Source organism: Rhinopithecus bieti, unplaced genomic scaffold (assembly GCF_001698545.2).
Source record: "Rhinopithecus bieti isolate Rb0 unplaced genomic scaffold, ASM169854v2 scaffold_7212, whole genome shotgun sequence".
NCBI lineage: Eukaryota > Metazoa > Chordata > Mammalia > Primates > Cercopithecidae > Rhinopithecus > Rhinopithecus bieti.
The window spans coordinates 1,186,813-1,211,683 of NW_016806198.1; the positions used below are offsets into that span (position 1 = coordinate 1,186,813).

Consider the following 24,871-nt stretch of genomic DNA (forward strand, 5'->3'; position numbering starts at 1 on the left):
TCTCCCAAAGTGCTGGGCATACAGGTGTGAGTCACTGTGCCTGGTGATTTTTCTCTTTCCTCTGGGTCATAGGTCATATTTTCATGTTTATTTACTATCTTGGTATTTTTTTTTTTTTTTTTTTTGAGGCAGAATCTCGCTCTGTCGCCCAGGTTGGAGTGCAGTGGTGTGATCTTGGCCCACTGCAACCTTCACCTCCCTGGTTCAGGCGATTCTCCTGCCTCAGCCTTCAAGTAGCTGGGAATACAGGCACGTGCCACCACATGGCTAATTTTTGTATTTTTCGTAGAGATGGGGTTTTGCTATGTTGGCCAGGCTGGTCTTGAACTCCTGACCCTCAGATCACCCCAGGTGATCTGCCCGCCTTGGCATCCGAAAGTGCTGGGATTGCAGGTGTTAGCCACCATGCCTGGCTGTTTCCTGTTGTCCAGGCTGGAGTGCAGTGGTGTGATCTTGGCTCACTTCAACCTCTACCTCCCAGATTCAAGTGATTCTCCTGCCTCAACCTCCCAGGTAGCTGGGACTACAGGCACCCACCACCATGCCCAGCTAATTATTTTGTACTTTTTGTAGAAACGGCGTTTCACCATATTGGCCAAGCTGGTCTGTAACTCCTGAGCTTGTGATCTGCCCACCTTGGCCTCCCAAAGTGATAGGATTACAGGCATGAGCCACCATGCCCAGCCAGGAATTTTTAATTGGGTTCCAGACATTCAGAATTTTGTGTTTTGGGGTGCTGAATATTTTTGTATTATTTTACTTTGTTTTATAGATGTAGTTAAGTGACTTGGAAAAAGTTTTATTTGAGGAAGAACTTCCATTTAGACTCTTCTAGGTGGATCCAAACCACCTTCAGTCTAGGGTTAATCTGGTTCCATTACTGATGCAATATTATTCTAAGGACATGATTCAAGTCCTGTGTTTTAGGATATCTTTTTACTCTGGGTGGTTGAGTTGCAGATTATTCCCGGTGCTATGTGAGTTTCTGGGATTATTATACTTTATATTTTCTAATGGTTCTTTCCCTCATCTGAGAAAGCCTTACTAGTATACACTCATTGATCAATACTCAGTTAAAGATTTGTTGGGAACCCTCTGCAGATATCTATAGCTCTGTTGCTTGTGCAACTCTCTTCTCTCACATTATCTGACCCGCACCTTCTAGTCGCTTTGACCTTCCCCAACTGCACACTCTTGTCTTCCAACCCAGATACACTGCCTGACTCTGTTCATGTTCTCTCCCTCCCCCAGCTGCAGCCTGAAAACTCTCTGCAGGCAGTCAGTGATGGAGGTACTCATAGGCCACTGTCATATGCAATCAGTTGGCTAATGTTTGAAAACTATTGTTTTGTATGTATAGCCAGTGCTTTTGTTGTTTAAATTGGGAGCATATAGTTCCTGTTACTATAATATTGTTCAAAATGAAATTATCATTCAATTCTTTACTGTTTACATTAATTCTGTGTTCCTGACCCCTATATTCTTGTACCTGAAAAATGGGGCACTTAGAGAAGTGGTTTGAGTTTGAATGAATGGGCTTCATGCATGTATCGGAGTGATTTTTAGACATTAACATTTCACAGACAAGGACTGTGAATAGCAATAGGAGCATATTCTGTCCGACTTTACTGGGAGGGAGTAATAAGGTATATATTGGGAGGGAGTAATAAAGTGTTAGTAATATTTCCTTATTTATGGTGGCTTAATCATATTTCCTATTGAGCACTTAAAGTGAATGTAATTTGTACACACTTATGTTCTCTAAATACGTTAAGTTTTCCCCCTCTATTTCAAAGGCCAAATCAAGGATTTTTATTTTCCCATGAAAATTCCCAGAGTAGTACAACCATCTTTTTGTCATATCTCCGGTTAAAACAGATCACCTCCCTCTCAAAAAAGTTGTAAGTCCACTAATGGAATCTGCATTAACCTCTATTAATGCCAACCAGATTATGGATTCCTCATGATGGGTGGCAACTAATTTGCTATACATCAAACATTTAGCACAATATTTTATATGAAGTAAGGAGATAACCCTCTTTGTTAGAAAGAACACTGGAACTTAATTAACCTGCTGCTTTTATTAATGGGTGAGCCTGTCTTTTTATTTGTGAGTTGAGGAGCGGAGATACACACATACTGTAGTTCTCTGATTTTGAATGAGTAAGCAGAAGGAAAATGCACATTATTTATAATTGTGAGTGCTGAAACCTCTACTGTGCTATGATTATTATTATAATTATATTAGGAAACAAATGAATAATTTTCATTGAAGATATTGAGAAATATATCACTAATTATGATAAAAACCCTATCTATATATTAAATTCTAGACAAAACTCTGAAATGTCATTTTATACCTGTTGTAAAGATTGCATTAGTAATAATATCAAAAATATATGTAAAAGATACTATATATGCATTTATTATTATTATTATTTCTTTTTTCGGACAGTCTCACTCTGTAGCCTAGGCTGGAGTGCAGTGGTGTGATCTCAGCTCACTACAGCCTGCCTCAGCATCTCTCCCAAGTAGCTGGGATTACAGGCACCTGCTACCACGCCTGACTAATCTTTGTATTTATAGTAGAGACAGAGTTTTACCATGTTGGTCAGGCTGGCCTCGAACTCCTGACCTCAAGTGATCCACCCGCCTGTGCCTTCCAAGGTGCTGGGATTACAGGCGTGGGCCACCGTACCCCAACCCATTTGCTATTATTTTATGAATCCTAACTTTGCAGTCTTCCACTCCTCTTAAGAAATGTTACATACTTCATGGTACATTTAGAGATGTCATGAGAAACTGGAAAACAAATTCTATTGAGCATAGACATATAAAGATTATGTTCATATATGTATTAGTGGTTTCTGGAAAGTAGAACCAGAATTCACTGGAAGGAACTGTGTAGTGTATCGGAGAAATGTTTGATTTTATTTTAGGAAATAGCTTTAATAATATTTATAGAGATTTGTTTTTTAATTTAAACTTGTATGGACAAGCAAATCTCTCCACCTCAATGGACAAATTCCAAAACTTTTCATTAGTGGTTTTAAAATCAATTCAGTCATCCAAAATACTATTATAAGAAAAATATAGGAGGGGATGCAAAGAAGAGAAAATAGGAAAAAAGATATATAAAATGAAAGTGAGGAGAATATGCAGCATTAAAAGATTTCAGAAATACTGAGGGAAATCATAGAAATATTTCAGATTTTAATATATTGAAAATATTTCTTACTGTAGATTATAGTAAAAATGTTTGAAAGCCATGGTTTTAAAGGACAACATAGACTAGAATTGAACAGAATGAGATGTATTTCAGTAGAGAAAAAAATCTTAAAATATTGATAATTATTGGTGACTATGAGGAAACAGAGAAACAATTTATTTTCCTCATTGAAGAATAAAATTATCATATTCAAAATAGTTTCTAAATTAATTGTGTTTTCATATAATTCTCCAATCTTACTATTTTATCGTCAGTACTTACATGCAATATACATTTATGATGTATTTACATTGTATTTACTTTGAAGCTTCTTTGAAGAAATTTTCTATGTAAATTATTTTAAATGTGTCCCAGGAAGGCAGTAAATAAATATATATAATAAATATGTATTGTCTCACCAACATTTAATTGTGTGTGGTATTAAAAACAGCAAACAAATTTTTTAAATTGATTTATTGATTTATTGATTTATTGATTTTTTTTTTTTTACTAATAAGGTACAGATTTAACTGATAGACTTTTTGCCTGGTAACTGTAGAGATTTTGACATAGCTCAAATGTTATTCTTGTGTCTATATTCAAAAACAATTTCAAGTATAATTTTATTGTTTATTCATTAGGTTCTGAGGCTACTAAAATATATTTTGATTGGAATATAGCTCTGTCTTTCAATGATGATAACCATGTAGTCATCAATGTCTATAGATAAAAAAGTTGATTATAATCTCCTAAATTATAAAGTCAGATTTGTGAGGATGAACCTCTTTTTTCTTCTTTAGGAATGGCAAACTCATTGAAGAAAATGAAAAGTATATATTGAAAGGGAGCAATACAGAACTGACTGTCAGGAACATAATCAATAGTGATGGCGGTCCTTATGTCTGTAGGGCCACAAATAAGGCAGGAGAAGATGAAAAGCAAGCTTTCCTCCAGGTCTTTGGTAAGTATTATAGCATAGTGGTTAAAACTGTTGTGTCTAGTGGAAGATCAGAGTCAAATTCTGCTCTAATAATTTGAACTATTTAAACTTTCTGTATTAAACCCATTTCATCTTCTCTGTAATATGTTTTAAATTTTAGCTACCAGATAGAATTATCTGAAGAATAACATAAAATTACACATGCAAATTTTTGTAAGTCGTTGATACGTTTGTAACGGAAGCTGGAAAAAATTCATTTAAATTACACCTAGTGAGGTTTGTCATCCGTATCTGTAAGGCTGGATCTTTGTAAGTCTCTAAATGACACATGTTAGGATCAGTTTTACTTACAATATATTTCAAAAGGGCACCTTTATAAGGCTACAGTTTAAAAACATTGACTTGTAACTGTACTTAAATATTCTCTTTCATTTAATTAAATGAAAATACAAGATAAATATCTTCCGTATTTACCAAGAGCCATATTATCTTCTTTGGGTTACTTAGATAGCATAGAAAACTAGTACTTTACAAACATATATTGATGTAGCTTCAATTATGTTTACAAGAAGAAAGACAATGATGGCAGTGGGTGTTTCTAATAGAATTTTTCCGTTTCAGTAGTGTAACACTAAAAACTATATGCCCTCTTAACATTTCATATGTTTTCTCCAACTTTAAAACATTGTTATTGAAGTGCTTTCACAACAAAATTAAGGAAAAGGAAGGAAGGAGAAATCTGAGAGTAAGAAGGACCAGTGTTTGCAGTTGACAGGTGCAGAGGTGCCCCTTGCACTGACCATGAGATGAATAGTAACCCCTGCATGGACGTGCCCTCTGCTGACTGGCCCTGTAGTCACTACTGGAAGCATTTTCTGAACTAGAGAGATATTTATAAAGCTTATATTCGAGTGGAGTGACACGGAGAATAAACAGCTATACCAAAATGTATTAAAATAAAAAATACAATTTTAAAAGTAGAGATGTTTTGAGAGTGAAACTGGATAAATCAGGTAGCACTGGATAAAGAAAAGTATTGTTTTGGATAGCATGATGTTGGAAAGTTATTCTGAAGGATAATGTTTAGGTGGTGTTTACACAAAAATCTAATGATCAGAAGTAGGCCAAGCTAAGTCTAGAGAAGATTGTTCACTTAGAGGGAAGAGTAAATATACTTAACATTTTTAGAAATTGTTGAAAGTCCCTAACTTGTTCTAGCAGTGTTCCTCACTTGAAAATATTTTTTTTCTATAAAACCTACAAAATTGAATAAGTATGACTCAATATAAAAATAATCATATTAGAAATAGTATTGTGTGAGATTATTCCCAAGAGTAGATGGTCTTAATCTGCCTCAATGTACTCATCTGAAATAGTAGTTACATCCTTTTTATCAGGATTGGAATGGAAAAGAAAAAAGAGATTTTTTTACATTTCTGATATTTTCATACTTTCCAGTAGAAAATAATACATGAAAATTTTACATGTTATGTTATTGTTGTAGTCACTTTTGTGCAGTAACATTCAACAAACTTTTGTTGCTCTTGACACAAAATTGTATGGGTATTGTGGGAATATAACTAAATCTATTAAAGTGAATGAAATAAAGAGTGAATTGTTAAAAAATTCTGTATGCTGTTTTTCTGATACCAAGACTGTTATTTTCTGAGCTTAAGAACAACTTATTTGTGTTTCTTGGTTAAATGTGTTAAAAGATGTTAAAAGTAACTCACACTGAAATAATGAGTACTCGATTGTATCCATTTTATATCTAAACAAGCAAAAATTCAGGAAATGCAGATAACACAGATTTCAAAAAATGAAGCTCTCTGAAACTATTTAAGTTTATGGAGGGACATATTTCAGTATTGAGATAATTAAAATTAGTAGACATAATGCTTTTCTTTTTATACAATTTATGATTAAAATTTAGTTCTGTTATCTAATATATTATTAAGTAAACTGAAGTCCAAATAAATCAAGCGGAATAATATATATACATAACATGTAAATATATTTACTTAGTAAATGTTTCAAAATTTTATATGATTCTACTTGCGACATTTTCAGGATATATCATCATTTACTTCTTTGGTGAAATTTTTAAAGGTTAAGAGAGAATTAATTGTGTGTGCTTGTGTCTGTATAAATATATTCATGTGTATGTACATGTGTGTATATACATATATGTGCACACATATGCACCTATATACATGTGCCTTTAAAGGAAGAAATTTTGATTTTGTGGCTTTAAGATAGGAAAATAAATATAGAAATGGCTTTTAAATTGGCAAAATTTTGAAACAAATTATAATTATTATAATTTGGGTGTTGGTTTCTAAGCCACCTCAAGTTGTTTTGCATAATGATAACAAATGAATATTATTTCCTAAATGTTTCTTCCTATACTATTCAACTGTCCTGGCACATCTGTAAAGCAAAGCAGGTCACTGTAATTCTGCAAAGCTAATAATATCATACTATACTAAAGTAGACTTAAATACCCATAATGCCTTTTGTCTGAGAAGTAATATTTTCCTCCAATACCGATTGAGTAATATATATATTCTTTACAGTACAGCCTCACATAATACAGCTTAAAAATGAAACTACATTTGAGAATGGTCAAGTCACACTCATATGTGATGCAGAAGGGGAGCCTATTCCAGAAATCACTTGGAAGAGAGCTGTGGATGGCTTCACATTCACTGAAGGCGACAAGGTAACCACATCTCAATATGTAATGTTTCCATTACCATACAATATCAGTATTTTCAATATCATTAAATCTCAAATTAGTCTTCAATGTACCTAGTAACTTGTAGGATCAAATAAATGGTTTAATTTTTAAAAAGGTAACTAACACAATGTCGGCCTTACCACTTTGGCGGGGGGAGGAATGTCAATGTGAAATATTTAAAGATGTTCTTTATTAAGTCACAAACATTTAGGCTATTGGTATTATTAACGTTGCTTAACTGGACTTTTGTTATACATTGACTCTATAATATATGTTATTGCAGTTTTAACCCCTGCTGTATAAATATCTGGCCTTTGCAAATTCACTGACCATGAGAAAAGTGCTAGGACAAATAATATTGCCATTTTAATAACAGGAATAAAGATTTACAAACCAGTACGTTCGACTTTAAACCTCAGCAGTTTCAGTTTATTAAAGAAATGATTCTATATTTAGAAAATACTCTGGTGAGTGATGAGCATTGGAAGGGATTTGTGAAGAAGATTTACTTCAAATTAATTTAATGTGTTTTCTGCTTAGACAGGTGTCAACAAACTACAGTACATAGGGCAAATTTGGCCTCCGGCTTGTTTTGGTAAATAAAGTTTTATTGAAACTAAAGCAAAAAGTAATTTAAATTCAAAGAAGTCTGGCTGTCATTCAATGCTTTACCCTTTAGAATTGTCTTTCTGCAGTAGAAGTGTAGGTTCTGCTTTCATATAATTTAGAATCTAATGTAGAGAAATAAGTACAAACAAATTACATCATTGTCATGACCTTTAACCAGAATGCATTCAACTTGCTTAGAAATTAATGAAACATTACTATATGTTTCACTATACTTCATGGATTTTAATTACTATTCTCTTTCACAACTATTCATACAAACTTCAAATACAAACAAAAGAGAAAGGAAAAGTTGGTGAAATATTGAAATGGTAGAACTGGCAATTTCACATAAGTGAAGATTATAAAATTCGGGTATTACATTGCTTTTCTCTACTCAATGTTAAAGAGAAACCTCCTTTAAACTTTTTTCATTATTAACTTTATTTAGGTAAAGAGTCCGATTTCTAAAGTATTCATACACCTCAATATGACTTTGATTTATTAGCATTAATAGTAAAAAAAAAATAAATAAATAGAAATGTTTGTCCATAGTACACTTTACGTCAGTCCATCCCATCATGTTATATTTAACAACTGGCTAAACCCATAAATTCACCAAAAAAGTAATCTCTCTGGTCAATTTATTACGTTCCTTTTGAAAGACTGTGTTATCATATATATTACTCCTTTTTGTCTCATTTTCTCCTCCTAATGGCATTTTCAGAGATTATGTCTATTTGATAATTGTACTGTTTTGACATACTTATTTTATATATTCAAGTTGAAAATCAAATTTATAAAATGTGAATGACAATCATAATCTTCAGCAACCCAGATAAAAGTTATAGTTTGTTTTAATATATTCTTAAGAGAAAATCATGTATGTTACTATGACACAGTTGCCACATCTGAAAATAATTAAATTTCTGTGAAATTAAAAAAATACAATCAGATATCTGAAACCATAGAGGACTGTTTTTATGTTTCAATTTTGCACATTTATTTAGATTACCTCACTCAAAAGTATTTACTTTCATGCCCTAAGACTGTTGTTATCATACCTCCATATTTCTAATGCTGTTTTCTAATTATTTTCAGCTTACTTTAACATTTTTAAAAGTTATCTTCTCAAAGAGAGTTTTTACTCTTCATTTAATGAATGTTACTTTACATATTATGCAGAGAATGAAAGATAAATTATACTCAGTTATTTTATTAATAAAATGTCATCAAGTAACAAGAAAGCTGTTATATTTTATTCTTGGATCTATGCCCCAGGCCACCCCAAACTACACATACATATTTATTCTGTAGTAGCTGTGAAAAATAATCTTAAAGCTTTTGTTTCCTAAGGAGTATATTAAAAAACACATCTTGTTTTAAGAAAATCTGACTTGGATTCTTTGCAAAAAAAAATTATAGAATCTCAAATATGCTTTTCTACACAAGTTTAATCCAGTCAATAAAGAAATTAAGTCTATTGTATTTCTATTATATTTCTCCAAATATATTTTAAGATCCTCTACTTATTTCTATCCTCCAGTAAGCTTCTTTTCCCCTAATATTTCCTGTTTCTTGAATAGCATAATTCACAAATCAAGTGTTGAGCTAAACTTTGAAGTAAACTAAATCTAGTTTTGAATCTCAACTCTGTCATTTATGATGCCTCAGCATGATAAAATTGAGTTCAAAGAATCCAAATAACATTGTCAGTGTTGTTTGAACTCTTTTTAATATGAATTTTTATTATTTTTATTTTTTATTTTATTTATTTATTTATTTTGAGACGGAGTCTCGCTCTGTCGCCCAGGCTGGAGTTCAGTGGCCGGATCTCAGCTCACTGCAATCTCCGCCTCGCGGTTTCATGCCATTCTCCTGCCTCAGCCTCCCGAGCAGCTAGGACTACAGGCGCCCGCCTCCTCTCCCAGCTAGTTTTTTTTTTTTTTTTTTATTTTTTAGTAGAGACGGGGTTTCACCGAGTTAGCCAGGATGGTCTCGATCTCCTGACCTTGTGATCCACCCGTCTCGGCCTCCCAAAGTGCTGGGATTACAGGCTTGAGCCGCCACGCCCGGCCATGAATTTTTAATATGATTTTTTTCATCTTTAAAATGTTGATAATATTTACCCGCTTGTTATAAGGAAGATGAGTACATTACAAATGCATATCAATATTTACCATATTATAAATATCCAATAAACTTTAGTTTTTACCTTGTCATATTACAAATTTACAGTATAAATTTACAAATTTTACTTTGTCATATTACAAATTTACAGTACGGCCTCATATAATACAGATTAAAAATGAAACTACATATGACAATGGTCAAGTCACACCTGAAGCATGGTTTATCTTGTTGCCTCCATAAAGTATAACACCTAAGGTTTGATTAAATTTAATGAGATCGTATTATTCCTATCATGGAAAGTAGCATGGGATTGTACTTTCCATAAGAATCACTTGGGAAGACTATCAAAGTGCAGATTCTAGATTTCCACTTCTTAAAGTTGATTTAGTATGTGTAGCCCAGGGTATAGGAATGCATATTAAATCAACTCATTAGTTGGTGTCATACTATTAGTCTTCAGGCCATATTTTGGGAAACAATTTCAAGTAAGGATGAAATTTAACAGCTAATATTTTCAACAGAAAAATGATCTTAACCAATTAGTTGACACCTGATAGGGGCTTGGGAAGTATAAAACTAAACTAAACTAAAATTTCATTATGCATGTATCAGTCAAGTTTTGATGAAACTGAAATATATAGGTCAAAAATAGTGAAATATCACCAATGTCATATAGTAAAACTAATAATTTCATCCAACAACATGGCATTGTATTTAGCAAATATGTTCATTCTTTTAGATTTTCAAAGAGGGAAGGTCTCAATTAACATTTTTTTTTTTTTTTTTTGGTCTAACTTCTCAATCACCAGTTAAGACAAAAAAAAATGGGGATAAAATACCATGTGACTTAAATGTATAGATAAGTGAATGCTCTTATACTGAGTTCAAGAATTAAATAAACATACTCAACACAGTCCCAAGTAGCATGAGACTTACAGCCTTCCCCTGTGTGAGAAGACATGCTAAGATAACCTTGACCAAGGGGGACAATGGTGAGCCCATTGTCTCTTTGGGATGGTCCTTTCTGAAAAGAAAAAAAGGAGTGGTTAGGAAGTGTATTTAATTTTTTGTGTCTCCATAGTTACCAATCAGATATCTCTTAACTTCCCATGGGAGAAATAAGTAAGGGACTTGAAAAGTCCAACTGTGGTATGTTAGAAGACCTTCCTCCCCATGGAATAAATGATTAAGAGTTCATGAATAGCATTCACTGCCCAACTAACAATATGCTAATAACCTTTAAATCACCATATACATAACTATCTCGATTTATCTTCTAGTATTAGTACTGCATAGTAAATGACCTGATAATATAATGGCACAAACCAGTAATTTTCTCTCACTTCTGATTTTGTGCATCAGAAGTTTGAGTAACGCTTGGCCCAATGGTTATCAGTTGGAATCTTTAATGTGCTTGTATCAGATGTTGCTACTAGTGTTGCTTGTAGTTGTAGTTATGAGAAGGTTCAACTTTGCTGAGAAGCCAACATGGCTCACTTAAATGGCTAGCATTCAGTCTTGACTGTGGGCTGCAAGCTCAGGTGGAGCTGTTTTTGGAAAACCTGTATGAAGCCTCTCCAGTGTGGCCCAGAGCAGTCTGCTCTCTCTTGTGGCAGCAGGCTTTCTCCACAGAGAACATTTCGAAAGAATCAGGCCAGACAGACACTACCTGGTCTACTCTGACATAGTCTTGGAAGTCACACATTGTCACTTCTGCCACAGTATATTGGTTACAAACAAATTATAAGGTTCTCTAATCCAACATGAGAGGAATTAGGCACTCCTCTTGATGGGGAAGGATTCATAGTCATATTATAGATGAGTATGTGGAGTAGGAGATATTGTTAAGGTCATCTTTGAAAATGCATCTACAATTTATCTCAAAATATTCCCATGACTTAAGTCCAAGCATTTTCCCAGGCTTGCAGATGAGGAAACTGAGGCTCAGGAAAATTCAGGGATTTTTACAAGGTCACACAGGGAGTAAGTGGCAGTGCCAGGATTTGAACAGTGGTTTCTCACTCTGCATAGTGCATGCCCATGCAAGGGCTTCACAATTCTACTAAAGTGTATGGCTGGCACTCTCATATGAATTTAAATGATATTTCTGTTTAATCAAATATAATTGAAAAGTCAGAAGAAACTTTGTTTTTAAACTTATTTATAATCTGATATTACCTATTTTAAACTATTTATAATGTTCAGTAAACACCAAAACTATTTGCTGGTTTTTGTTAAAATAGGTATATGTAAAAAATTACTTCATATAATGGGTGCTACCAAAATGTTTGAAAGCCCATGCCATATAAAACAATCTAGAGGTATGGGAGGGGGAGCAAAATGACAGAATAGAAGCCTCCACCGATCTTCTCCCCAACCCTCCAAGGACACCAAGTTAACAACCATCTATACACACACACACACACAAAACACCTTCATAAGAACCAAAAAGCAGGTGAACACTCATAGTACTTGGTTTTAACTTCATATTGCTGAAAGAGTCACTGAAGAGATAGAAAAAAACAGTCCTGAATCAACAACACCATACCTCCGCCACCCTCAGCAACCTTGACATGGTGTAGAGAGCTTCTCTGGGAGCTGGGGGAGAGAGAACATAGCAATTTTGAGGCAGTGAACTCAGTCCTGACCTGTTAGAGCAGAAAGGAAAACAAGACCTAATTCAGCTGACACCTACCCACAGAGAGACCATTTAAACCAGCCCTAGCCCGAAAGGAATCACCTATCCCAGCAGTGCAAACGTGGGTGCCTGCAAACCTCACCAGTGAGGAACAAAGTGCTCTGTGTCTCCCAGTAAACTTTAAAGGAAGTCTAGACCATAAGGACTGCAACTCTTAGGAGGGTCCTAGTGCTGAACTGGGCCATGAGACAGTGGACTGGTGTGGAGTGGGGAGGAATGTGACATACTGATATACCAGCTGGGGTGGCCAAAGGAGTGCTGTCATCACCCCTCCCTTAACCCCAGCCTGCACAGCTTGTGGCTCCAAAAGAGACCTCTTTCTTCTGATTGTGAGAGGAAAGGAAAGAGTAGGGAGGACTCGGATAGTAGCTCTGCCACAGCAAGATAGGGCAACTGTCAGAGTTAGGAAGACCTTGTTCCATGTCCTATCTCCCAAATGGTGTTTCTATAATAGACAAACTCTGGGCCAGATGAGAACACACTGGTTTTCATGAAAGGACCCAGTCCTGGCAGCATTCATCACCGGATAACTAAAGAGGCCTTGGCCCTGAATAATCCACAGTGATACCCGGGTACTACATCAAGGGCTTTGGTAAGCCTCTGAGACTTGCTGGGTCCAAATAATAGCACAGCCACAGGGGGTAGAGCATGAAGTGGGCTCTTAGGGTCTCCCAATCCAGGACCTGACTCTTGGATGCCATTTCTGGACCTGCTGTGGGTCACTGTCCTGAAATGTGAGTGCAGGCCAGGCAGCATTCACTACAAGCTGACTTAAGAGCACCTTAGCCTCAGGGAACATTGTTGTAGTCTAGCAGTACTCCTTGTGGTCTGGGGTGGTGGTGGCTACAGAGTAAGGCTCCTCTGCCTTTGGAAATGCAAGGGAAGAGTGGGAAGAACTGCATCTTGTGGTTTGAGTGCCAGATCAGCCACAGTACCATAGAACACCAGGTAGACTTCTAAGGTTTTAGACCTCTAGTCTCTGACTCCTGGACAGCACCTCTGGACCCTCCTGGGGCAAGGGGGACCTCGCTTCCCTGAAGGGAAGCATGCAGGCCTGATTGGCTTTGCCTGCTGCTGATTGTAGAGCCCCAGAGCCTTGAGCGAACATAAGCAGTAGCCAAGGAGAGGTTACAACAGGCTTTAGGTGAGTCTGTGCTCTAGTGGCTTGAGGTCTAATACAGCACAGCCTTACTGCTGGTGGCCACAGGAGGGCTTATGTCATTCTTCTTCCAGCTTTATGTGAGTCAGAAAATAGGGTGAGACTGTGTTTGGGAGAAAGTAAGGGAAGAGAACAAGAGTCTCTGCCTGGTAATACAGATAATTTTCCCAGATCTTGTCCAAGACGATCAAGGCAGTACCTCTATGAGTCTGCAAGAACCTCAACATTACTGGGCTTTGGGTCCCTCTAAAGCAAATACAACTTAGATCACAACACCCAAGGCTTTTCAAATATCTGGGAAGCCTTCCTAAGTAGGATGGATACAAATAAGCCCAAACAGTGAAGACTACAATAAATACCTAACTCTTTAATAAGGAGACACTGAAGAACAACTATTAGCATTAACACCATCCAGGAAAACATGACCTCACCAAATGAACTAAATAAGACACCAGAGACCAATCCTGGAGAAATAGGAATATGTGACTTCTCAGACAGAGAATTCAAAATAGTTGTGTTGATGAAACTCAAGAAAATCAAGATAACATGTAAATGGAATTCATAATTGGAATTCATGTGGAATTCATTCCATAGTTGGAATTCATAATTCTATCAGATAAATCTAACAGAGATTGAAATAATCACAAAGAATCAAGCAGAAATTTTGGAGCTGAAAAATGCAGCAATTATTGAAGAATGCATTAGAGTCCTTTAATAGCCGAATTGATCAAGCAGAAGAAATAGTCAGCTTGAAGACAAGCTAGTTGAAAATACACAGAGGAAAAAAAAAAAAAAAGAATAAACAACAATGAAGCATGCCTATAGGATCTAGAAAATAGCCTCAAAATGAAAATCAAGAGTATTGTCCTTAAAAAGGAGGTAGAGAAAGAGATAGGTATAGAAAGTTTATGCAAAGGGATAATAATAAGGAACTTCGTAAACCTAGAGAAAAATATCAATATCTAACCACAGGAAGGTTATAGAACACCAAAAGTGTTCCCCAAAGAAAACTACTTCAAGGCATTTAATACTGAAACTCCCAAAGGTCAAGGATAAAGGAAAGCATCCTGAAAAGCAATATGAGAAAATAAACAAATAACATACAGTGGAGCTCCAATATGTCTAGCAGAAAACTTTTAAGTGGAAACCTTATAGGTCAGGAGAGAGGGCCATGGATGAAAGAAAGGATCCTAAAAACCAACAAGAGAAAATAAACAAGTAACATACAATGGGACTCCAATACATCTGGCAGAAGACATTTAAGTGGAAGCATTACAGGCCAGGAGAGAGTGGCATGACATATTTAAAGTGCTTATATTAAAAAAATCTTTTACCCTAGAATTGTATATTTGGAGAAAATATCCTTCAAGCATGAAGGAGAAATAAAAACTTTCCCATATAAACAAAAGCTGAGGGATTTCATCAACACCAGATCTGTCCTATAAGGAATGCTAAAGGAAGTACTTAAATCAGAAAGAAAATGACATTGATGAGCAATTAGTAATTACCAGATGGTACAAAACTCACTGGTAATAGGAAGTACACAAGAAAACACAGAATATTATGACATTGTAATGGTGGTATGTACCATTTACTCTTATCCTAAGTAGAAAGATTAAACAATGGAGTAATCAAAAATTATAACTACAACAACTTTTCAAGAGAATCAGTACAAGAAGATATAAATTGAAACAACAAAAGGTTACAAAGTGGGGGGGACAAATTTAAGGCATAGAGTTTTTATTAGTTTTCTTTTTGCTTGTTTGTTAGTTTGTCTATGCAAATGGTGTTAAATTATTATCAGTTTAAAATAATGCGTTATGAGATGTTATCTGAAAGACTAAAACCGAAACAACATACAGTGGAGACACAAAAAATACAAAGCAAGAAACTAAATCGTATCACCAGAGAAAACCACCTTCACTAAAGGAAGACAGGAAGGGTAGAAAGAAGGAAGAGAAGACCACAACACAACTGGAAAACAACAAAATGGTAATAGTAAGTCATAACTTATGAATAATAACACTGAATATAAATGGACTAAACTCTCCAATCAAAAAACATAGACTGGCTGAATGGATGAAAAAACAAGGCCCATTGATCTGTTGCCTACAAGAAACATGCTTCATCTATAAAGACTCACATAGACTGAAAATGAAGGTGTAGAAAAAGATATTCCATGCCAACTGAAACCAAAAAAAAAAAAAAAAACAGGAGTAACTATACTTATGTCAAACAAAATAGATTTCAAAATAAAAACTGTAAGAAAAGACAAAGAAGGTTAGTATATAATGACAAGTGTGTAAATTCAGCAGGAGGATATAATAAATAAATATCTATGCACCCAACATAGGGGCACCCAGATACATAATGGGAATATTATTAGAGCTGAAGAGAGAGGTCCCATTACAATAATAGCTGGAGACTTCAACACCCAACTTTCAGCATTGGACAAATGTTTCAGACAGAAAATCAACAAAGAAACTTCAGATGTAATCTGCACCATAGATCTAATGGATCTGGTAAATATTTATAGAACATTTCATCCAATGACTGCAGAATACACATTCTTTTCCTTAGCACATGGATCATTCTCAAGGATATATACTATATTACAAAGCAAGTCTTAATATATTTTAAAAATTAATATCAAGCATCCTTTCTGACCACAATGCAACAAAACTAGAAATTAATAATGAGGAATTTTGGAAAGTATACAAATACATGGAAATTAAACAATATGCTCCTGAATGACCAGTGTGTCAATGAAGAAATTCAGAAGGAAATTTAAAAACTTCTTGAAAGAAATGATAATGGAAGCACAAAATACAAAAATCTATGGGATACAGCAAAAGCAGTACTAAGAGGGAATTTTATAGCTATAGAAGCCTACATCAAAAAAAGAGGAAAAACTTCAAATATGCAATCGAATGATAAATCATAAAGAATGGAAAAGCAAGGGCAAACCAAACCCAAGGTTAGTGGAAGAAAATAGATAATGGAGAACAGAGCAGAAATAAATGAAATTGAATGAAAAAAATACAAAAGGTCAATGAAACAATAAGTTGCTTTTTTAAAAAGTTAAACAAAATGTACAAAACTTTAGACAGACTAAGAAACAAAGAAGATACAAGTAAATACAGTTATAAATGAAAAAGGAGACATTTCAACTGATACTGATGAGCAATTATATGCCAATAAATTGGAAAATCTAGAAGAAATGGACAAATTCCTATACACATATGACCTACACATAAACAAAATTGAGTGACATTTTTCACTATAGAAATAGAAAAAACTTTCTAAAATTTATATGGAAACACAAAAGACTCAGACTAGCCAAAGCTATCCTAAGCAAAAAGAACAAAACTGGACAATTCACATTACCTGACTTCAAATTATTCTACAGAGCTATAGTAACCAAAACAGTGTGGTACAGGAAGAAAGCCAAAACCTGAACAGACCAATAACAAGTAATGAGGTTAAAGCCATAATAAAAAGCCTGCATAAAGAAAAGCTTGGAACCTGATGGCTTCACTGCTGTATTCTATCAAACATTTAAAGAAGAGCTAATCCCAGTCCTACTCAAACTATTTCAAAAAATAGAGAAGGAAAGAATACTTCCAAGTTCATTCTATGAGGCCAGTATTACTTTCATACTTAAAAAGAAGACACATCAAAAAAAGTGTCTGATGAATATTGATGCAAAAATCCTCAACAAAATACTAGCAACCAGATTCAACAATACATTCAACAAATAATTCATCGTGACAAAGTGGGATTTTTCCCTGGGTCAACATACATAAATCAATCAATGTGATACATCATATCAACAGAATGAAGCATAAAACCATATGATCATTTCAGTTGATACTGAAAGAGCATTTGATAAAATTTACCATCCATTCATGATAAAAACCCTCAAAAAAACTGGGGATAGAAGGAATATATGTCAAAATAATAGGGGCCATATATGACAGACCTACAGCTAGTGTCATACTGAATGTAGAAATACTGAAAGTGTTTCCTCTAAGATCTGAAACATTACAAGGACGCCCACTGTCACCACTGTTATTCAACTTAATAATCAGAGTACCAACTAGAACAATCAGACAACAGAAAGATATAAATGATATCCAAATTGGAAAGGAAGAAGTCAAATTACCCTTGTTTTTAGATGATATGGTCATATGTTTGGAAAACTCTAGAGACTTCACAAGAACACTGTTAGAACTGATAAATTCAGTAAAGTTGCAAGACACAAAATCAACATACAAAAATCAGTAGCGTTTTAATATGTCAACAGTGAACAATGTGAAAAATAAAAGCTATCCCATTTACAATAGCTGCACATAAAATTAAATACCTAGGAATTAACCAAAGAAATGAAATGTATCTGTAATGAAAACTTTATAAACACTGATGAAAGAAATTGAAGAGGACACCAAAACATGGGAAAATATTGCATATTCATGGATTGGAAGAATCAATATTTTTAAAATGTCCATATTACCCAAAGCAATCTACAGATTCAATGCAATCCCCTTCAAAATTTAATGACACTTTTCACAGAAATAGAAAAACCTTTCTAAAATTTATATGGAACCACAAAAGACTTAGAATAGCCAAATCTTCCCTAAGCAAAAAGAAAACTACTGGACAAATCACATTACCTGACTTCAAATGACACAATATAGCTATAGTAACCAAAGCATCATGGCACTGGTGTACACAGATACATAGACCCATGGAACAGAATAGAGAACCTAGAAACATATCCACACAACTACAGTCAAGTGATTTTCAGCAAAAGTGCCAGTAATATACACTGGGGAAAAGACAGTCTGTTCAATAAAAGGTGCTGGGGAAACTGGATATCCATATGCAGAAGAACAAAACTTGACCCGAGTCTCTCACCAAACACAAAAATCCAATCAAAATGGATTAAAGACTTAAATCTAAGACCTCAAACTATGAATCTACTACAACAAATCATTGGGGAAAATCTCCAGGACATTGGCCTGGGCATAATTTTTTGAGCAATACCACACAAGCACAGGCAACCAAAGCAAACATAGGCAAGTGGGACAAATTAAAAACATCACATCAAATTAAAAACCTTCTGCATGTCAAAGGATATAATCAACAAAGTGGTGAGACAACGAACAGAATGGGAGAAGATATTTGTAAACTACCCATCTGACAAGGGATTAACCAGAATATATATAAAGCTCAAATAATTCTAGAGAAAAAATACAATTATCTAATCAAAAACTGGGCAAAATATTTGAATACACATTTCTCAAAAAAGACATACAAATGGCAAACAGATATGTGAAAAGGTGGTCAACGTCGTGGATCATCAGACAAATGCAAATGAAAACTACAATGAGATGTCTTCTCACTCCAATTAAAATGGCTTATATCCAAAAACTATGCAATAAGAAATGCTGACAAGGACGTATAGAAAAGGGAATCTTTTGTACACTCTGAGTGGGGAGATAAAATAGTAAAATAACAATGAAGCACAGTTTGGAGGTTCATCTAAAAAACTAAAAATTGAGCTACTATGTGATCCAACAATCCCACTGCTGGGAATACGCCCAAAAGAAAGGAAATCAGCACAACAAAGAGATATCTGCACTCCTATGTCTGTTGCAGCACTGTTACAATAGCTAAGATTTGGAAGCAACGTAAGTGTCCATCAAGAGATGAAATGGATAAAGAAAATATACACAGTTGGGTACTATTCAGCCCTAAAAAGATGAGATCCAGCCATTTGCAACAGCACGGATGGAACTGGAGATCATTGTGTTAAGTGAAATAAGCCAGGCATAGAAACACAAATATCACATGTTCTCACTTACTTTGGGGATCTAAAAATCAAAACAATTGAACTCAAGGACATAGCTCATAGAAGGATGGTAACCAGATAATGGGAAGTGTAGTGAGGTGGGGGGTGGTAAGGATGGTTAATTGGCAAAAGAAATAGAAAGAATGAATAAGACCTACTATTTGATAGTCCAACAGGGTGAGTATAGTTAATACTAACTTAATTGTACCTTTTAAAAAACTTAAAAAGTGTAATTGGATTTTGACTCAAAGAATAAATGCTTGAGGGGGTGAATACCCCATTTTCTTGAAGTGCTTTTTTCACATTGCGTGCCTGTATCAAAACATCTCGTTTACCCCACAAAAACATACACCTACTACATACCCCAAAACTTAAAAATTAAAAAAATCTAGAATCTTAACACTATTCTCACCGTAAAATAAATGATTAAGATAGTAAATAAATATTTTCAGAGTTCATCTTCAACGATCATGGGTTAAAGTTTTAATAACTGTAACTCACTAACTACTATGTGTTCCTAATTGTTTTTATTTTATTATTGGGCACAATTTCATACTACAATCTAGGACAGCTTCAAATAGTGATATAATTATATTATTTCACATAAATGCTACTGGGAAAAAATTATGCCTTTTGTATGAAATTTCTAATATTCTACTGGTTTCTGATGCTAATAACCCTTCATTGCTTTGAGGAAGATACTGAACTGTTGAACTGTGCATATGAATACGGCATAAACTAGCCTTGTATAATGTGTTATCATTCAGAAACAACAACAGAATTCACAGTGGTTAAAAACAGATCTATTTTAAACTAATGACTATTGTTATTTGTAATCCAAAGCATTTTATGTACATGTAAAATAATATATGTAATTTTTAAACCTGTTCAGATCAATTTCAGATGTACATATAAGCATATCTATTTTCCTTAGAAACATTTTCTAATATCCAGGCCGGGTGCAGTGGCTCACGCCTGTAATCTCAGCACTTTGGGAGGCCGAGGTGGGTGGATTACGAGGTCAGGAGATCGAGACCATCCTGGCTAACACGGTGAAATTCCATCCCTACTAAAAATACAAAAAAAAAAAAAAATTTGCCGGGCATGGTGGCGGGTGCCTGTAGTCCCAGCTACTCAGGAGACTGAGGCAGGAGAATGGCTTGAACCTGGGAGGCGGAGCTTGCGGTGAGTGGAGATCATGCCACCGCACTCCAGCCTGGGTAACAGAGCGAGATTCTGTCTCGATTTCTGGTTTCAAAAAAAAAAAAAAAAAAAAAAAAAAAAAAAAAAAAAAAAAAAAAAAAAAATTCTATTATCCAATATTATTTCAAGATAATTTTCTGTATTTTATTGAGTTAGTTGTCACTAACTTTTACATTATTAGTTTATTTTAAATTTCTAGGCAATTTATTTTAGTGATAACTCAAATATTATTGGCGATATTTCCATTAAAATATAATTGATGTACAGTAGTAGGGTGATCCAAAAACATATTAAATCAACAGCTTAATCTTTTTGTCATAATTTGGCATTTTCCTAAGATGCACTTGTGTATACAAATTGGAAACCGTGACATCTTTAATTAATGTTGTGTACTTAGTTGTAATATTTAAAAGTATATAATAAAGCTTAAGACAAACCAAAGCTCTTTCCCCAGAATATGAAATAGCCATAAATCAAAATTTTGAATTGTCTTGTGCATACTAAGCAATCTGTTGTTTTTATTAAAACCTTTCTTTATTAAATTAAACCATGCTTTTTTCAAAGCCTTGATCTGAGATATATGTGAGATTGTATGTTCAAAGTGTTTTAACATAATTTTGTCACATAACGAACACCTACTAAATATTGCCACTTTATATGAATATCTCTCATCTATTTGTTCGTTTGTTTGTTTCTGTTTTGCTTTGTTTTTTGAGACAGAGTCTAGCTCTGTTGCCCAGGCTGGAGTGAAGCGGCACGATCTTGGCTCACTGGAACCTCTGCCTACCAGGTTCCAGTGATTATCCTACCTCAGCCTCTCGAGTCGCTGGGATTACAGGCACACGCCATCATACCCGGCTAATTTTTTATTATTATTACTAGAGACAGGGTTTCACCATATAGGCCAGGCTGGTCTTGAATACCTGACTTCAGGTGATCCTCCCACCTCAGTCTCCCCAAATGCTGGGATTACAGGCTCTCATCTGTTTTTGAACCAAAGCTGGTTTGTTGTTGTTGTTGTTTGCTTGTTTTTTTGAGACAGGGTCTTGCTCTGTCACACAGGCTGGAGTGCAGGGATGCAATCACAGCTCAATGAAGCTTCAACCTCCCAGCCTCAAGCATCCTCCCACCTCAGCCTCCTGAGTAGGGGGACTACAGGCACATGCCACCATGACCAGCTAAATTTTGTAGGCTTTTATTTTATTTTATTTTTTATTTGGCTGTTATTGTTGTTGTTGTTTTGTAGAGACAGGGTTTTGTCATGTTTCCCAGGCTCGTCATAAACTCCTGGACTCAAGCAATCCACCTGCCTGAGCCTCCCAGAGGGCTGGGATTACAGACGTGAGCACGTTGCCTGGCCCCAAAATTTATTTAGATCATCTCTTATTATCATTCTTCATGATCAATAAATGTTAGTATACATAGAAATCACAGATATTGATGAATTATAATGGGAAGTCATGGAAAGTGTTACAAAATCAAAGTTTAATTCTGACTTTCTTGCTTTTGGTGTGTCATTGACCATGTTAGTTCTTATCTCTGAATTCAGTTTCTGCATGTACAAATCAGGATAGAAGACCTACCTGAAAAAGGGTTCTGAAGATGAAATGAGATTACGTGTAACAATATCTCAGATACAAGCCAAACAACTTGAAAGTGCTTTTTTGTTTGTATTTGTTTTTGTTTTTTTTGAGATGGAGTCTCACTCTGTTGACCAGCTGGAGTGCAGTGGCACAATCCCGGCTCACCACAACCTCCGCCTCCCAGGTTCAAGCAATTTTCCTGCCTCAGCCCCCCGAGTAGGTGGGATTACAGGTGCCTGTCACCACATCCAGCTAATTTTTGTATTTTTAGTAGAGATGGGGTTTCACCCTGTTACCATGTTGGCCAGGCTAGAAAGTGTTATTTTCCATTATTCTTGGAGTTATCTTATCTTCATTCTACGTTATACATACTGTTATGTTGCAATTAAATTTTTCTTAAAGAAATATTAATATGTTAACTCCGTTTCAATGATCGCTGTCACACAAGAGACTAGATAAAAAATTTTAAGCATAGTCATATGTACTTTATGATGGAATACCATCTAAAAAACGACTGAGTCTTCTACCCCTCGTTGTCAGAGATCGTGCTTTCTTATCATAGCTACAAAGTTTGCTCTAAAATAATCTCTAGCAATATTAATTCAATGATTCATATATCAGGTTTTGCCACACTAAATTCCAGACCTTGTGACTGTATATCACATTTCTCTTGGAAGTTGACAATGTCGGAAGTCTGCATTTGGCTCTTGTCATCACCGCCTTGTGTTTGCCTTCAATCTCCATCCATACAGGGGAGTGCAGATGAAGTCTCTAGGGTTCTGTGCTAAATGAGAATAGATTCTCAGGCCGCTGTTAAATGATGAAGGACGGTCTCTACCTATGAGACACAAAATCAGGTTAGAAATATAGATTTCTTATATCATCATCTTTTTCTTCCCTTTCTCTCACATCTGTCTGGCCTAACGCCTCCAAATTTTTCCTATGCGGGAAGTGAGTCAGTTTTTTCCTTCTTTGGGCCATTGTACACCTTTCACATTTTATAACAGTATATACTGATTTGGAATAGATCCTTCAACATTCTAAGAAGTACCTAAATAAGGCATTAAGGTAGGAAAAAAAGAACACGTTTTGCTCCACAAAACAAGTTATTGAAGAATGCTTTGTTCTTCATCCGTTTTTCAAAATATGTTTATATATCATGTGATAAAACTGGTTTTTTTAGATTTGTCTAAAAATATTATGTTACTTGTCAATTTTAGTATTAAATTGAAGTAAAAAGTTCTACCGAGGGAGTGATTTTGCCTCTAGAATTCTTACAAAATGACAAACATAACAGTAAGTAATTTTATGTATGTGAATAGAATGTTTTATATCATAAATATAAAGTGCTCATTATATCATCTAGCAGATGACATCTCCCTTGTATCATTTATCATCTCTTAAGATACAGAATCTGTAATTATTTTATTCCTGTTGTACGTGTCCTACCTAGTAAATTATAGACCTACATCCATTAGAAATTAATCCCACTCTGCATTGAATAAGTATCTGAAATGTACAGCAATAAATTATAAAATTATAACTATCTTAACGCAGCATTTCTCAACTTCAGTCATTTGATAATCAGCTTCATCTCTTTTCTGTATTCATGTGCTGCCTGAACTGTTACATGTCCTCTTTCTTCTTTAAATTGAATTGTTTTTATTTATTCTTATCTTTACCCAAATGATCAATGAAATTAAAAGTATGGTACATATGCTAGTTATATTTTTAAATACACATTAAAATTAATACAAAATATACAATAAAATTTTTTTTTAAAATATTACCTAACCTCCCCAGTGGTTCACAGATCACATTTTAGAAATTCTGCTTTTGTGTCCAAACATATTTCAAATTAATGTGATACAAAATTTAGCTATGAAATATTGAGTGGGACACGTTTGAAGATGTTTTAATTAGGATAGAACCCATTTTCCATCCTCCTATTTGTGGGTCCATGCACTTTTCTCCAGTAAAAAATATGTTTCACTTCACTAATGGGTACTGAGTTTATTCACAAATCATTGTAACAGAAACTCATTTAATTCCAATCCTTAGTGCTAAATGATTCTTTTAGGATGATCCCAATAAACTGAATAATTAAGGCAGTGAGATTAGCTTTAAAATAAATTTCTTTCCTTTTTTCTGCTAAAGTGAAATAATAAAATGCTGGCCTTGGTCTTAGGCTAGATCACCTGCATAACTTGTAATCACAATAGTAGTATTTTCTGTTATTTTGCATTTATTGAGAAAATGTATCTTTCTGTATTAAATAAAATAAACTGATTCAACATTAATTTTTGTACTGTGAGTGCAGTTTTAACTTCTGTTCCTTCCAATAAGTAGAAGTATTAAAATTGAAATTTAAGATTATTTCATTACTGGGCATGGTGGCTCAAGCCTGTCATTCCAGCATTTTGGGAGGCTTAGGTAGGTGGATCGCTTGAGGCCAGCAGTTCGAGCCCAGCCTGGCCAACATGGCAAGAACCCATCACAACCAAAAATACAAAAAATTAGCCGAGCCTGGTGGTGTGCACCTGGAGTTCCAGCCACTCAGGATGGGGCGGGGAAAAGGAGGTTGCAGGGGGCTGAAGCAGGAGAATAACTTGAACCCAGGAAGCAGAGGTTGCAGGGAGCCAAGATCCTGCCACTGCACTCCAGCCTGAGTGACAGACTGAGACTGTGGAAAAAAAAAAAGAAAGAGAGAGAAGGGAAGGGAAGGGAAGGGGAAGGGGAAGGGGAAG

General features: G+C 34.9%; 1 protein-coding gene across 1 annotated transcript in view; it reads left to right on the plus strand.

Annotated features, from left to right (window-relative positions):
- The window catches only part of LOC108531589 (neural cell adhesion molecule 2), a 599,158-nt gene that overhangs the window by 364,386 nt on the left and 209,901 nt on the right, over window positions 1–24,871 (plus strand). The window contains 2 exon segments of the mRNA XM_017875104.1: window positions 4,009–4,169; window positions 6,725–6,870. Coding sequence (XP_017730593.1) covers window positions 4,009–4,169; window positions 6,725–6,870 — 307 coding nt within the window.